This window comes from Gymnoscopelus microlampas, assembly GCF_963454915.1.
Source record: "Gymnoscopelus microlampas genome assembly, chromosome: 8".
In the NCBI taxonomy this organism is placed as follows: domain Eukaryota; kingdom Metazoa; phylum Chordata; class Actinopteri; order Myctophiformes; family Myctophidae; genus Gymnoscopelus; species Gymnoscopelus microlampas.
This window is the reverse complement of record NC_139945.1, coordinates 11267907-11284125: the sequence shown is the minus strand read 5'-3', so window position 1 is coordinate 11284125 and position 16219 is coordinate 11267907. Positions and strand designations below refer to the sequence as shown.

General features: G+C 42.6%; 1 protein-coding gene across 1 annotated transcript; it reads left to right on the top strand.

Moving 5' to 3' along the window:
• The first annotated feature begins 1339 nt into the window (after nucleotides 1-1339).
• On the top strand, nucleotides 1340-15994 carry meis3 (myeloid ecotropic viral integration site 3). The gene is made up of 12 exons (XM_084065277.1): nucleotides 1340-1414; nucleotides 5787-5935; nucleotides 7445-7628; nucleotides 7983-8033; nucleotides 8136-8186; nucleotides 8951-9100; nucleotides 9914-10022; nucleotides 11240-11385; nucleotides 13347-13423; nucleotides 14481-14539; nucleotides 15140-15229; nucleotides 15797-15994. The coding sequence occupies exons 1-12, from the start codon at nucleotides 1403-1405 to the stop codon at nucleotides 15991-15993; spliced, it is 1275 nt and encodes a 424-aa protein (XP_083921403.1). The 5' UTR covers nucleotides 1340-1402; the 3' UTR covers nucleotide 15994.
• The last annotated feature ends 225 nt before the right edge of the window (nucleotides 15995-16219 follow it).

The window sequence follows — 16219 nt, the reverse complement described above, 5'->3', positions numbered from 1 at the left end:
CTGCCCTTATAAATCATATAGAATGCTTTATAATGTGTTATGAATGATTATTGTTGTAAAGCATTATGACTTATGAGCATTGATGAGTTCTTATAATCAACCAGTGTTATAAGCAGATTACATCAAGTATGTTCATAATGCATCATAGACATGGGATGCATAGCAAGTGTTACAATTTATACATTTGAAAACTTGTGAAATGGGACATTCTGCATAATGAGTATACTTATACTTTCGGTAGCCTACTTTAAGTACATTTTGATACCAATAGTTTTGTACTTTAACTCAAGTAAATATTGAATTCCGGACTTTTAACAGAGTATTTCTACATAGCAGAATTGATACTTTTACTTAATGTAAAAAATGTGAGTACTTGTTCAACCACTGATGATAACAGCTAGAGAGAGAGCCTTAGCTGTGTGGGAGCAGAGAGCAGTGCCATTGAGATAAAACGATCGAGGAGGTCTTCTTTGGCGTTTGTAATGCCAAAGAGAGTGTGATAAGGAGAAGGAGGAGGAGGAGGAGGGAGGGGGGGGGCAAGAGACCCCGTCGCGTTTTGACCCCCCAAACAACTCCGCACACCACCATCATCACTCCCTATACCTCTTCTCCTCCTCCTCTCTCTCTCTTCTCCTCCTCCTCCTCTCCTCTTTGCTCTGCTCTACGGGTTTAAATCACCATCATTCATCCACAGCCGTGACGTCCTCCAGCTTGTCGCCTCCTCGCTCCCGTGGACAGCGATCAGGGCAAACACGGAGCAAAAAAACACACACATCACATTCACACCGAGCATCATCCGAGCTGCAAGCCGAGACAGGAGGCTGGAGCACGGGCTGGACCAGAGGACTAGCAGCATCCCGGCCTGGAGGAAAGGACTACGGCAAAACGTTTACATTTCGGTGGGATATATTTTTTTTTTAATGCCGATCACCGGAGTCTTGTAATATTTGTGTATTTCCCCCGTAATGTGCTCGCGATTGCGCTGTGAGTTTCATTATGGCTATTATTGTTGTTTAGCCTAATTATAATGGCTTCGACAATATGCTCCTCTAATTACAGTTTTATGTAGTCGTTCCGTTCGGTATAATGATGAGCAAATGCAATCGCAATGCTATTGATGCAATAAGGTGTAAATATCCTGTATACATGGCTGAATGACATCAGGCGAGGTGTTGACCGTTCAGTCTCCTGTCCTTTGACTAGGCTGTTAGGCTATACTGTTTATGTCCCGTTCTGCTTCACTGATCTGTTCTGTTTTCCCCTCTTCAGCTAATTAAAGAGCCTATTTGTTTTTTATTCCCAGGACACGGAGGGTTAGAGAGAGAGAGAGAGAGAGTGAGAGAGAGAGACTGTCCGTCCGGCAGAACATCCTCACCGGGTCTAGGATTGGCTGTCGAGTCGCATGGATAAGAGGGTAGGTTGGCTCTTGATCAAGGCAATACCATGTAGCCTACATTACAATTTAGATAGCCTACTGTACATGGAAAGAACGCAGATGAAGATAGACTACACACACATGATCATTTCATATAGTAAAGTATACATAATAGTCCATCCATATCAAATTCTTCGCGCGATCTTGTTTTATTTTTTATTTGGCCGTCGAATCTCTCCTTTCAGTTTCCTGACTGGATGGGTTGCACCCATAGAGCAGTGGTTCATAAGCATTTTCAGGTCAAGGACCCACTGCCACACATTGATATGTATTTGGTCGCGGTCTCGCGGACCCCCATCTGAGAATGTTTTGTGCCAGCTAGGGACCCCCAGATGAGAAGATTTATGTTTTAAAAACAATCTAAATTATTCAAGATTTTCCAACAAGCGCCTGCCGGTGCTGCGGCGAGCTTGTAGATCTGCTATTTTTGAATAGCAAGCTTATAAGTGGATAAAGTGGTTAACATGATTGTGACGCTAGTTAACTTATTTGGCTGGGGACCCCCTGGAAACCCCCTAAGGACCACTGGGGGTCCCCGGACCCCACTTTGAGAACCAATGATCATAGAGCCGACTGGATGGCATGGAGGTTGATGATGTTTTGAAAAACTTAGACAGGTAAAGGACTAATCGCCCACAAAAAGCATTATAATTAGCCTTTCGAAGCGGGTTCGCGCAGTTCAAATGATGCCCATAAGTTGAAGCGATGAGGTGATATTGTAACACAACACACCTCAAACCCGAGACAGTCTAGCCTACCTACTCTAAAAATAATAATGCAAAATCATCTCGGGTGAAAGAGTTCGTCTTTTCTCCTAAAACAATGAGGATCAATTGCAGCTTTAATAGTGTTAGTCAGCACATTGTCCAGCCACATGAGGGCCTGTGTGTGTGTGTGTGTGTGTGTGTGTGTGTGTGTGTGTGTGTGTGTGTGTGTGTGTGTGTGTGTGTGTGTGTGTGTGTGTGTGTGTGTGTGTGTGTGTATGTGTGTGGTTCGGTAAGTAGGTCAGGTTGTGTGCTACAGTGGAGAGACATGAATATACCGAGAGACGCTATGAAGTGGCTGAAAAATCACTGCAAACACAACAGAGATGGACGCACGTATATATAAACATGCAGCAATGTTATGTCCTATGTGATAGCATATATAGCAGCCTACTGCTTTCTTGGGTTTATCCTTTTTAGCATCCCTTCGTATCAAACTGTTTTTTGGCAAACTGTTAATAAAGTATTCCAATCAATCAATCAAATAGGTCCCTTTTGACTGGGTCAAGCGTACGTGTTTTTGCGTAATGAAGCAGAATAGGCTACGCCAACGTAACATGCTGTCATAGCTATATTTAGGCAATAAGCATTTAGTTTGATTTTGGTCAATGTAGCCTATTTTTAAACTGCCACAAATTATGGGTTAAACTTAAATTGTGACGATTTTAAGCATTCCGATATTCGGAGTGGAAGACTGATCATCAGAATATTATGAATGAAGAAAATTTGCGACTTTTTATTTTATTTCTTTACTTTAGATATTTTGTGAAATAGCCTATGTTTAGGCATCGGTACGGACTTTTGAATGTGGGAGACGAACCAGAAAGAGGTTGCAAACGGACTATACCGATGGAAATTGTTCCTATAGCAGTAGAATCAATCTTTAATGTTTGCTCCAATAAGTTGCACCATTATTTTGTCTAATTTGTCACTGAAGAAACTTTAAATTAGGCTACTTTGTCATGTCTGACTACAATATGTAGATAATGATATAGGCCTGATCGTTATCAACTCAAACGTATTTGATTCTACAACATTAGGCTATAGGCTACATAACGCAAAAATAATATTTACTTTCTAAAAAACTTTGGCTCTTGTAGACCTAAATTGCAGTGATGGATTTTAATCTTCAATATAACTTTGTAGTTTGTAGGCTTTTGCAATTAATACGTTTTCTGCTCTCGTCAACTTATTCCATGCTATAAAGTTCGTTAGAATATCCTACTTCTCAACAAACTCATTTAACATTCAGAAAAAATATATATTGTGAAAATAGCCGATCTACAAGCTCACACCGCCTGGGAGGCAGTGTGAGCTTGTAGATTTGCTATTTTCACAATTTTTGCCTTATATAATTTGACAATTCGCCCAATGTTTTTATAGTATGGTTTGTTGATTACTTTTAATACTCAGAACTCGAAGTAGGCTATCCAACCAGGCCTATCCTAACTCTTACATGTCCTGTTGAAATAAATAACACAAACACAACTTTGAAAAACGAAAAGAATCACATCTAAAGCTCTGTCCTGAAAGGGAAAATTCGAGGAATTCGTCATCTTGACTTCGGCACTTTGATCATGTGTTTTGACGCACAGCCGACAAATCCGCACTGAAATTCGATAGTGGCCGCGCGTAAATCTGGCGCGCAATCTGATAGCGGCGATTGTGTTAATAGCTGGCCCTCCATAAAACTAAAAGGTGTCTCGGCCAGACCGCGGAGCAGGTGCTTTCTGTGATCCATGTGGGGCCACATGGGACCCTGATTGGGCCCAACTTTAATCCACCAGAAAGAGAAACAGAGGCACTTCTGCTGACATGGGTTATAATGCCACCTCAGAGAGAGGCTGTTGTCGGGGAAGCACATAGTAGGCCTACTGCTGAGAACCATGGAAATAGGCAGCGGTGGAAAAAGTACTCACATTTTTCACTTAAGTAAAAGTATCGATACTGCAATGTAGAAATACTCTGTTATAAGACGAAAGTCAGGAATTCAACATTTACTTGAGTAAAAGTACAAAAGTATTGGCTTCAAAATGTACTTAAAAGTGCCAAAAGTAAAAGTACTCATTATGCAGAAGGTCCCATTTCACAAGTTACAAAATCTTTAGAAAATAGCAGATCTACAAGCTCACGTGAGGCATTGTGAGCTTGAAGATCGGCTATTTTCAAATGGACGAAATGTATATAGGGCTGAAGTGATTAATGTATGTTTTGTAATAATAATCAAAATCTACAAAGTAACTAGTCACTCAAATTTCCAAATAATTGTAGTGGAGTAAAAGTATAATATTTGCCTCTGAGATGTAGCGGAGTAGAAGTAAAAGTACAGACAATTGGAAATACTCCAGTAAAGTGAAAAAAATACCTCAAAATTGTACAATACATGTACTTAGTTACTTTACACAAAGAGAAACAGAGGCTCTTCTGCTGACATGGGTTAATAAATGCCACTTCGGAGAGAGGCTGTGTGTTGAAGCACAGAGCCGCACAGGTCTACTGCTGAGAACCATGGAAATAGGAGGAGAGATATATAGAACGACAAACAAGAGTTTGACTTATGTTTATTAATGAAGTCGTGTCTGTCAGAGTCAGACTGTGTGTGTGTGTGTGTGTGTGTGTGTGTGTGTGTGTGTGTGTGTGTGTGTGTGTGTGTGTGTGTGTGTGTGTGTGCGTGTGCGTGTCTGTGTCTGTGTGTTTACAAGTTTTTCTGGTTGTGTATTTGCAGTCTCTGATAAGGCCCCGGAGAGGGTTGTGTACAAGCTGTGTCGGCATGGTTCCTGTCTAGTCTGAGTTTAGGAGGGAGGAGAGAACATTAAATATTACACACGCACGCACAGTCATCTGTTGTGTCATTCTCGGGAGTAGAGTGTGCTCTTCTTGCCTTCCCCATTGATTACAGCGTCAGCATGCAATATATGCACGGAGAAACAGACATAGTGTATGAATGCATTCTCATTCTCATTATGCTGTAGCTGCACAATTGGATGCAAATGCACATCACACTCACTCACACACACACACACACACTCAGTAGGCCTTCATGTAAACACTCACACATGCACTGCCATCACATGCTATAGAGGAGGAAGATATACTTTGGCTAGAGGTAAAGCACTTTGCGGTGTACACAAAACAGATCGTCTTGGTGACTAGTGACAAAGCCGATCACATGACTACACTGTCACCAGTTCGAGTCCCAGAGGGGACTTGTGTTGTTGGATGCCATCTCTCGTCTCTAACCTCTCGATCTCTCCCCCCGACCCCCTTTCCTCATAAATCAAAAAAAGCAGCTATGAACAATAATCTTCAAATTCTCTGAAGTAGCAAAACAAAAAATAGGGTTTTCTATTTGTTTTAATTGTTTGAAACGTTTTAAAATAATTTGTGGACAATTTTGAAAATGGTGGAAATGTGTTTGAAAATGTTTGTCTACACATGGCCAAAATGGGGACTGGCAGGTTGAAAGTGGTTAAAGAAAAGCAATCCACACAAGCGGTAGAGTTACCAATAGGAACCTATACAGAGATAACCACAGATATCTGGTGATTCCATCTGACGCTCTCTGTTTGCGTCTCCTCGTCTTCCAGTATGAAGAGCTGGTGCACTACCCGGGGTCGGAGGGCATGGCTGTGGCGGGGTACGGAGACGCTCTGAGGTCACTTCCTCCCCCGCACTACGGACACTCGTCACACATCGTCCCGGACTCCCTCAAACACCACAGAGACCAGATCTATGGGTGAGTGAGTGAGTGAGTGTGTGTTTACGTTTGTGCTCATTTGTGTCCATGTCGGAATCAGATTTTTATTTATTTATCGCTGCGTGTGTTTGTGCATACGCAAGTATTTGTCCTGGGGAGGTTGGTGCATTAACTCTTTAAGACCGGGAAAGCATCATTTGTGTCATTTTGAGATTTCTTTGGCTATTTTAGTAAAATCGTGAACATTTTGTGCAAATCTTGGAATGTATATTTGTAAAATATTTTGTTCCAGGGACCCCCAGAAGCAAGGTTTGAGTTACAAATGTCCACTTAAAAAAAAAAAAAATCCAAATATTTGCACAAATGTTCATGATTTTTCAAAAATAGTATATCTACAAGCTCATAGCGCGGCACAGAGTGCCGCGCTATGAGCTTGTATATCTGCTATTTTTGAATAGCCAAAGAAATCTAAAATGATACATGCGTTACCGGATTTAATGGGTTAAATGTGGCGTAAGTGATATTTATTTTCTTTAAAAAACTTTTTTTTTTGTTAAAAACGTAAAGCTCTTTATTCCGATAGGAATCAATAGGTCTACTATGGGATATTAGTAACAGGGGCCTTCCCTCTCTCCAGCAGTTTTGTAAACAGAAAATAGCCTACATTTGCAGGTCGCGATAGCAGTTTTATCCAATCGAGAGAGATAACTCCACGAAGGTCATTAATCAGCTTAAACTTTATAGTGTTCCAGTTCCAACTGTGTCTGCTCATTTTTTTTTGTTTCTTCACTTCCAATTTCAATCGTTGATTTCTGTTAACTAAAGAGCTGGAGAGATTGACTACTATAGGATTATATTGAACACTTATTTTTACACCACCTAATAGTATAACAGTATTACAAATTACTGCTACTATTACAAACTATTTACTCAAATCATAAAGAGAAAAATGTGGCTATAACTGGCATACGATTACTTTATATACAATGTAATACGGTATGTACACTAGATTATATGTTAAAGCAACCTGGGTAGATATGGGTAAATGTATGTAGGCTACTGCATGTGTTACTTCTGTCTAAGCCAGTGTGCAATGAGAGAATGTGAAACCAAAACCAAATTAACAATGCTTTATGCAACCTTTATGCAGACATGGTCTACACATCACAATGTTTAAAGTCTACATGTGCTAATCTGATTGGTGAACTAAAATAAATGATATGTATATGTACATATCCTTGTCCTTCAAAGTGTATTTGAACCCATTCTACCAATGTTTGTTACGTGTACATTATGTTAAGTGTTAATGTGCAGTATGTTAATTGTCTATGCGTGTGTGTGTGTGTGTGTGTGTGTGTGTGTGTGTGTGTGTGTGTGTGTGTGTGTGTGTGTGTGTGTGTGTGTGTGTGTGTGTGTGTGTGTGCGCGTGTGTGTGTGTGCGTGTGCGTGTGCGTGTGTGTGTGTGTGCGTGTGCGTGCGTGTGTGTGTGTGTGTGTGTGTGTGCGTGTGCGTGTGCGTGTGTGTGTGTGTGTGTGTGCGCACACGCAGTCACCCGCTGTTCCCACTGCTGGCCTTAGTCTTTGAGAAGTGTGAGCTGGCCACCTGCTCCCCTCGGGACTCCGCCTCCCTCTCGGCCACCTCCCACCTCCCCGGCATGACCGGCATGACCAATCACAGCGACGTCTGCTCCTCAGATTCCTTCAACGACGACATTGCCGCATTCGCCAAGCAGGTGAGTGACAACTCCCAACAGCCAATAACGGAGCAGAGACCAATAACAGCTCGTAAGCTTTTTAACACCACCCCCCCCCCATAACATATCGCTGCTGTCAGGCAGAAACCTTTTTATGTTTTCTCATAAATTACTGCCCTACTTCATCGTACAACCGTGTCACACAAAAACAGCAAAAATAGACGATCTACAGGCTCAAAACGGGCGACCCGTTTTGAGCTTGTAGATCGTCTATTTTTGCTGTTTTTGAATTTGAATCCTGAAAAGTAACGTTTATTGGACATATAAGGTTTCCACCCGACAGCAACGACATGACAGTGCACGTTACTGTATTGACATTCTTTTGTGTTCCAGATTCGTTCCGAGAAGCCAATATTTTCTTCCAATCCCGAGCTGGATAACCTGGTATGATGGAGTTGCTATTGTCACATTATTAACGATCAAAAATAAACGCTCAAACGGCAGGAGGGATGACTTATGTAATCATGTGTGTCCTCCTCTCCACAGATGATCCAGGCGATACAGGTGCTACGCTTTCATCTGCTCGAGCTGGAGAAGGTGTGTACCGCAAAAAGCTCAGGCCATGACATGAGACAGTGTTTCTGAAATAGCGGCACTAGTACGCCTGTTTGGGGGTACTTCTAGGGGTACTCAAAAAGTTCAATTGTTTTCTTTTTTTCTTGTCTGATATTGGTTGTGATCAGTTTATCTCACATTCATGGAATCAGTTAAAATCTGGAAATTGAAATACACGTTTGAAAGCTGTTTCATATGCTGTGTATTTTAAACACAACCAATTGCTATTATACGTAACCCACCCGACAATTAAACAAAACAACAAGTTGCCAGCTAGTTCGCTGCTTCGTTTTGTGACCTGGCCTGAGTGAGTTTTATTAAAGCTTAAATTGATTCAAAATGTGTCAGTATCAGGACAAATGTTTTGTGCTGGTGAAGGGGGCAATCAGCTGAAAAGTACTGTAACGGGGGTACACTAGTTACAAAAACTTTGAGATCCACTGACACACAAGACTCACAGCTGTCACAGGCTGGGCAGCAAATATATTGAGAACAAAGAAGAAACATGAGTAAAAATTAAGAACAATCATACTGGCGACACTGTGCAAATATATATAAAAAATATGACTAACTTCATTCGTGTTTTTAAATATATAGCGAGGGATCTATTTCAAAGGAATAAGTATTTTCACCAACAACAAAAAAATCTATATCCATATTTTCTCTCACGTTTTCCTCTCCATGTGTACTGCTCACTGCTGGTTTGGATACTAAAAGCTGTGTATTGATTTGTGGTCTCCCTGCAGGTTCACGACCTGTGTGATAACTTCTGCCATCGCTACATCACCTGCCTGAAAGGCAAGATGCCCACCGACCTGGTGCTGGATGACCGGGATGGCGGGTCCAAGTCTGACATGGAGGATTTCACTGGCTCCTGCACCAGTCTGTCCGAGCAGGTAGGATCATCCATGGGAACCAACTGGGAGACAGTTAAGATAACTGGGGCCAGTGTTGATTTTGACAGCACATTTTGATTTTGATTTTAGTTTTAGTCTTTGGAATAAAATTCCATTTAGTTCTAGTCATATTTTAGTCATCGGAAATGTTTTAGTTTTTGTCTAGTTTCAGTCGACTTAATATAAGATTTTAGACGACTAAATCTACAGTTGATTTAGTCGACTAAAATGCATTTTGGCGGTGCCTTGATGGCGTTGTAATGGCTGATTTTACACTTACGCATGCTGAAAATAGCCGATCTACAAGCTCACAACGCGTCGCAGCGCGACGCGTTGTGAGCTTGTAGATCAGAGCACAACACCCGAGCGCAACCAAACATAAAATGACTTGTCTTAGTTCTATTGGATCTCTTCTCCACTAACATTTTAGTATAGTTTTTAGTTGTTGACAAAAATTGTCAATATATTTAGTCTTAGTTTTTGTCATCGTAGCTTAGTTTTTATTTTCGTCAGTGAAAAAAGGTAGTCGGCGAACATTTTTCGTCATAGTTCTATTCGACGAAATCAACACTGACTGGGACTTATGCCTGAATTATGTTGTTGTGCGCTGGTGTTGTGCGATGGTGTCACCTGCCGAACACTATTTTCGGCGCGCAACCAAATTCGAAAAGTATATAAAGTATAAATTAGAACGCCATGCCTGTTTTGACTCTGGCCCTGCTTCTGTCAGTTCATCACCACTACAATCGCTTTCTCTGTCCCCAAACCCTCATTTTTCATCTCTCTCTGTGTCTCTACCTTTTCTGTGTGCAGAACGCGGCATGGTTACGGGAACCAGATGAGTGTGCCACAACTCCTCTGGGAACCCCTGGCACCTGTGGCCTACCTTCACACAGCACAGGAGACAACTGCAGCGACACAGGTACAGTACTGTATGCACGCACGCACGCACGCACGCACGCACGCACGCACGCACGCACGCACGCACGCACGCACGCACGCACACACACACACACACACACACACACACACACACACACACACACACACACACACACACACACACACACACACACACACACACACACACACACACACACACACACACACACACACACACAGAGAGAGAGAGAGAGCCATGCCCTCTCTTTCGCTCTCATCTCCCATAGCCTACACACAATAAATATGTATGTACAGAGAGAATATGGAACGCAGAAGCGCACAGCTGAGGCAACTTCAAGGATTCTCTGATTCGAACACATGCACACACACACACACACACACACACACACACACACACACTCACACATTAGTATTACTGTACTTGTGACATGCTGAGATCAACATTTTCGGAAGGCGATTTCACGAATGCCTTTTTTCTTTCTAACCCTAAAGCCGGAAACAGCCGATCTCCAAGCTCACAACGCGCTGCAGTGCGCTAAGTTGTGAACTTATAGATACGGTGCACGACACCGGCAAGTATATAAATCAGGCAAAACTCTAACCCTTTCTCAAATTCTACTACACTTGTGGGGACATTTGGCCCTCACAAGTACAGTTATACGCACAGTAAGCGCACACACACACACACACACACACACACACACACACACACACACACACACACACACACACACACACACACACACACACACACACACACACACACACACACACACACACACACACACGTTTGTATTACTATACTTGTGAGGACATCAACATTTTAGGAAGCCGATTTTATGATTGATTTATGATTTTTTGGAGGCATTTTTAACCGCAGGTCTAAAGCCGAAAAATAGCAGATCTACATGCTCCCAACGTGTCGCGCTGCGACCTAACCTATAAAGGTCTAAATCCTAAACTTAACCCCAACCTGAATCTTTTTCTAATAGTAAACATTTTTTCACCAATAAAATAACAATTTCTCTTGTGAGGACCAAGACATCTTTTTCTCATATTCTACCATTCTTGTGGGGACGTTTGGTCCTCATAAGTATAGTAATACAAACACACACACACACACACACACACACACACACACACACACACACACACACACACACACACACACACACACACACGCACACACACTCGGCCCTTCCGTTCTGACGTGACGTGTGCACCTGGTCCCTGCAGGTGACGGCATGGACGGAGGCGTGGCGTCTCCCAGCACGGGGGAGGAGGACGAGTCGGACAGGGACCGGAGGAACAACAAGAAGCGAGGCATCTTCCCCAAGGTAGCCACCAACATCATGAGAGCATGGCTCTTCCAGCACCTCTCGGTAAGAGATCACATACACACAGTGGTGGAAAAAGTACTCAAATTCTTTACTTAAGTAAAAGTACCAATACTGCAATATAGAAATACTCTGTTACAAGTAAAAGTTCTAAATTTACTGGAGTAAAAGTACAAAAGTATTGGCATCAAAATGTAGTTAAAGTACCAAAAGTATAAGTACTAAAATGTTTGAAAATAGCAGATCTGCAACGTGTCGCATCGCCTATGTATAAAATAGGGTTAAAGTGGTTAATGTATGTTTTATAATATCATAATGTATATCTGAAGAGTAACTAGTAACTAAAGCTTTCAAATAAATGTAGTGGAGTAAAAGTACAATATTTGCCTCTGAGATGTAGTGGAGTAGAAGTAAAAGTATTGACAATTGGAAATACTCCAGTAAAGTAAAAGCACCTCAAAATTGTACTTAAGTACAGTACTTGAGTAAATGTACTTAGTTACATTACACCACTGCATTCACATCCCTCCAGTGGCATTTGGTTGAAGGGCTGTTTTAATTGGCTCACCTCGTCATAAACGAACGAACGCCCTTAATCGCCGTTAATTGTCGTGTGACGGTGGCAGGCAAAAGTAGCCAAAATAGCCGATCTACAAGCTAGATCTGCTATTTTGGCTATTTCGTTTGGGGGGGAGGGGGGGGAATACATTTTCGGAAACTTTCCACCTATAATGACGCGCCCAAAATAGGGACACCAAGTCCAAAGTAGTCAAGTCTGTCTGTGGGTTTTATAAATATCATGTGCAACCAATCAAAAGTATTTAGAAGAGCCTATGACTAAATAATAACTACATTGAATCTATTGGAATTCAATTGAATCCATTTATATTTCCTGACAAGCAAACGGTTTTGTTGGACATACAAGGTTTCCGTCCGACAGCGACGATATATACACAGTAGAGGGCTGTGAGGGGGGGGGGGGGGGGGGGGCTGACATGATTCAACCCATTCCGGGAACTGAACCCCAGGACGCTGAGGCTTTGTGGTCGCCGTTGTTGCTGGCTGAGTCACAGAGGAGGCCATTCACTGTCATGTTTTTATCATTTCAAATGTTAGCATTTCCCACGTTTGGATAAGCAACGCATTTGGATAACGAGTGATTAACTCTGAGGGTTAATAAAGAAGGCAGACCACAGAGCAGCGTTTGAAACAAAAGAAAGATTGTGCCCCGAGAAGGAATGAAGAAGGGCAGAAAAGCGTACGGGGGGGATTTAGTGCGAGAGAAAATTACACTTGACGAGCGAACAGAAGCACAAAGAGAAAAACGCAAAATGTAGATTTAAATTAATAGTGGAAAAAAGAAAAAAGAAAACAGGGATTAAACAATGATGTGAATATGGTCACTATTGAATTAGAGATAGAGAGCGCAGAGAGAGTAATGGTTGGCGGGGTGGTTAGATTGATAATTAGCGACTAAATGAGGCAGGTCAAACGATGCTTCACTCCAATTATCCTGTACAAGAGACAAAGGGGAGGGATGGGCCAGGGGGGAGAGAGAGAGAGAGAGAGAGAGAGAGAGAGAGAGAGAGAGAGAGAGAGAGAGAGAGAGAGAGAGAGAGAGAGAGAGAGAGAGAGAGAGAGAGAGAGAGAGAGAGAGAGAGAGAAGAGAGAGAGAGAGAGAGGGGGGTTGTGGTTGAAATATGAATTCAGATGTAGAGTCATCTGTATTCAACCCTACATGCTCATTGCTTTCACATAAGATATTTCATCCTTTATTGGAGCTGGATGGGGGCCTTTATTAAGTTCACTGTAATCTCAATCTGCTCTTGCTTCTTTTATAAGCTTTTATTCCCATGCACGTTTGAATGAAGGCACCGAAGACATTAAGCGCAATATAATGATAAACTCCATGACATTTTCATTATTTATGAGCGTGCAACGTCCCAAGCCCTGGGTTTGTGTTTGGATGTGTGCGTGACACTGTCCTGTGTGTGCCCGTTGTGCAGCACCCGTATCCGTCCGAGGAGCAGAAGAAACAGCTGGCGCAGGACACGGGACTGACCATCTTACAGGTCAACAACTGGTCAGTATACGCCTCTAATCAATATACCGACACGCAGCGTGTCAATAATCAATTAAGCCTCCTTGTTTAAATGTACAGCTCCACCTTTCATGTTGACATGTCATTTGCCAGGTCAGCTGCATATCGTTGCGGTTGTCTGGTGTTAAAAAGACTAATGTCCAATTATTTTTTATATATTTAGCTTTTTTTACGGCATGGCTCTGTAGGAAGCTGGCTATAAGAGTGTCAGTGTGTCTGTGTGTCCGGAGATAATCTCTGGACCAATCACAGCCATATTTTTGTGCACACTGCCAGTATGCTAACTAAGTACCCCCACTAATTATTTTTCCACATAGACATTTTGTTTTTAAGTTTTAAGTATAATTTTATGATTCAATTTAATAGTACTGAAATTGGGCTGAAACCTTGCCCAAAAGAGTGGCAATATCATTTAATTGACACAAATAAAATACAGATAAAGGGTGCCTCAAACGAATTCAAGCACTAGAACAAAATTCTGTACAGTATGTCTAATGTATTTAACGGTTTTTGATATCCTTTTTTCAAAGTCCCTCTAAGCACTCGTTGCTGAACCACGCGGCATCATAAAAAACTCAGTTGTTCCATGTTCATAAAACACAATAGCAAATCAATGTCCCATAATAAATAATATGTAACATTCCTGTTCCCCCACAACCATGAATGAGGGCACTGAAGCACGCACGCACGCACGCACGCACGCACACACACACACACACACACACACACACACACACACACACACACACACACACACACACACACACACACACACACACACACACACACACACACACACACACACACACACACACACACACACACACACACACACAGTGACATAATCAATGCAGATCAATTAATTATCGCAGTGCGATCAATACCTGTTCTACCCTAACGTTGATTTACTTTGCCCTCTGAAAGGGTTAAGTGGTCGTAAAAAGGAAAAGGTTAATAGTGTCTCTGTGAGTATTTCTCTCCATTAACCACTGTATATTTCTGTCTTTCATATTTCTTTCTCTCACTCTCTCTGATGCAGGTTCATCAATGCCAGGAGGAGAATAGTTCAGCCTATGATTGACCAGTCTAATCGCTCAGGTAAATGTCAATCAGCCAGGAGCCACTTTGAGTGGTAGTTGGGATAAACGCAGTCAGTGGAGCAAACGCAGTCCGCACCAATAATATTTACGATTCTGTCCCTATCGGTACATAACTCGGACGGCGCTGAGTCGACTAGCAGCCCATCGGCTGGTCGACGCGGGCACTCGCGCCTGGAGGCGCTCGGGCGCGTCTCCTCAGCCTCAAGGTCTGCTGAGTCGGCGCGCCTCCGTCATGGCCCATAACTTATAATTATAAATTATAGGGAAAACACATCCTTAAATGGAATTAAGAAATGGTTTTACCTTTAGTCTAGGTAAACTTAATTATTTGCAAAACATGACATCCCTTATTCAAAACAGATGGCGAATGCATTCTTCTCTTTATAGGGCCTACACAGGTAATAAAATTGCCTGTGAGACCTTCATGAATTGAACCTCACAGTCAGCAGTCAGTCAGTCAGTCAGTCAGTCAGTCAGTCAGTCAGTCATTCATTCATTCATTCATTCATTCATTCATTCATTCATTCATTCATTCATTCAGTCAGTCATTCAGCCATCCAGTCAGTCAGAGTGACAGTGTGTGTGTTGTGTGTTTCAGGTCAAGGTGGTCCATACAGTCCAGAGGGGGCAGCTCTAGCAGGCTACAGCCTGGACGGACAGGCCCACCTGCAGGGGCTCAGAGCAGCAGGTACGCCTAGAGATACCACTGTATTCATTATAAATTCTAGTATGCTCATGCTGTACATGAAAGTGTTTTCCCCCAGCCATTGAGTTTTACTATGTGACAGCATACAGTACATCATAACCCCCATTCCCAATCAGTGGCCTTTACAACACGTTATGAATTATTATTATAAACAGCTTTGTCGAATACTCAAATTCCGTTTCGACAGTCAAGGTATTCTAGGGTCAGACATTTCTGAACTGCAGTCCGCCGCTCTTCCTCTATTTATGGCGCTAAGAAAGCAGATGCCTGTAATCTAAGAAAAATCATTTAAAGTCAATAGTTCCTGTCAAAGTATTGATGTCATTCAGAAGTAGCCGTATAACAAGTGAGATCATGTACAGCGAGGTTGTCATTTTATTTCGCGACACCCTGTTGCGGTTCATTTTCCAATAATGACCGCCTCACTTTACATTATCCCTTACTTATCATATTCATCTTTCTATTATTAGATGTTATTAAAATGCATCCCCTCTCTCTCTCTCTGTCTCTCTTTCTCTCTCTCTCTCTCTCTCTCTTTCTGTCCTCCAGGGCTACAGGGCATGTCCTCTCTACCAGGTGACTACCCGGGCGCCCTGCTGTCCCAGCCTGGCTACCCGCCCCACCCGGGACCCTCTCTGCACCCATACCCCCCACACCCCCACCCTGCCATGCTGCTCCACGCCCCACCCCACACACACCCCGCAGAACCCCTCCTGGCACAGGGACTCGACATCCACGCACATTAGCTGCTGGGAGTGTGTGTGTGCGTGTGCGTGTGCGTGTGCGTGTGTGTGTGTGTGTGTGCGTGTGTGTGTGGGTGTGTGTGTGTGTGTGTGTGTGTGTGTGTGTGTGTGTGTGTGAAGGCAAAATATATGTGTGTGTGGGAATACTTATGTATGTGAGGATTTGTATGCGTTGAAGAATGTGTGCGTGCTCGACTGCGTGTGCGACTACGTGCGCGACTACGTGCGC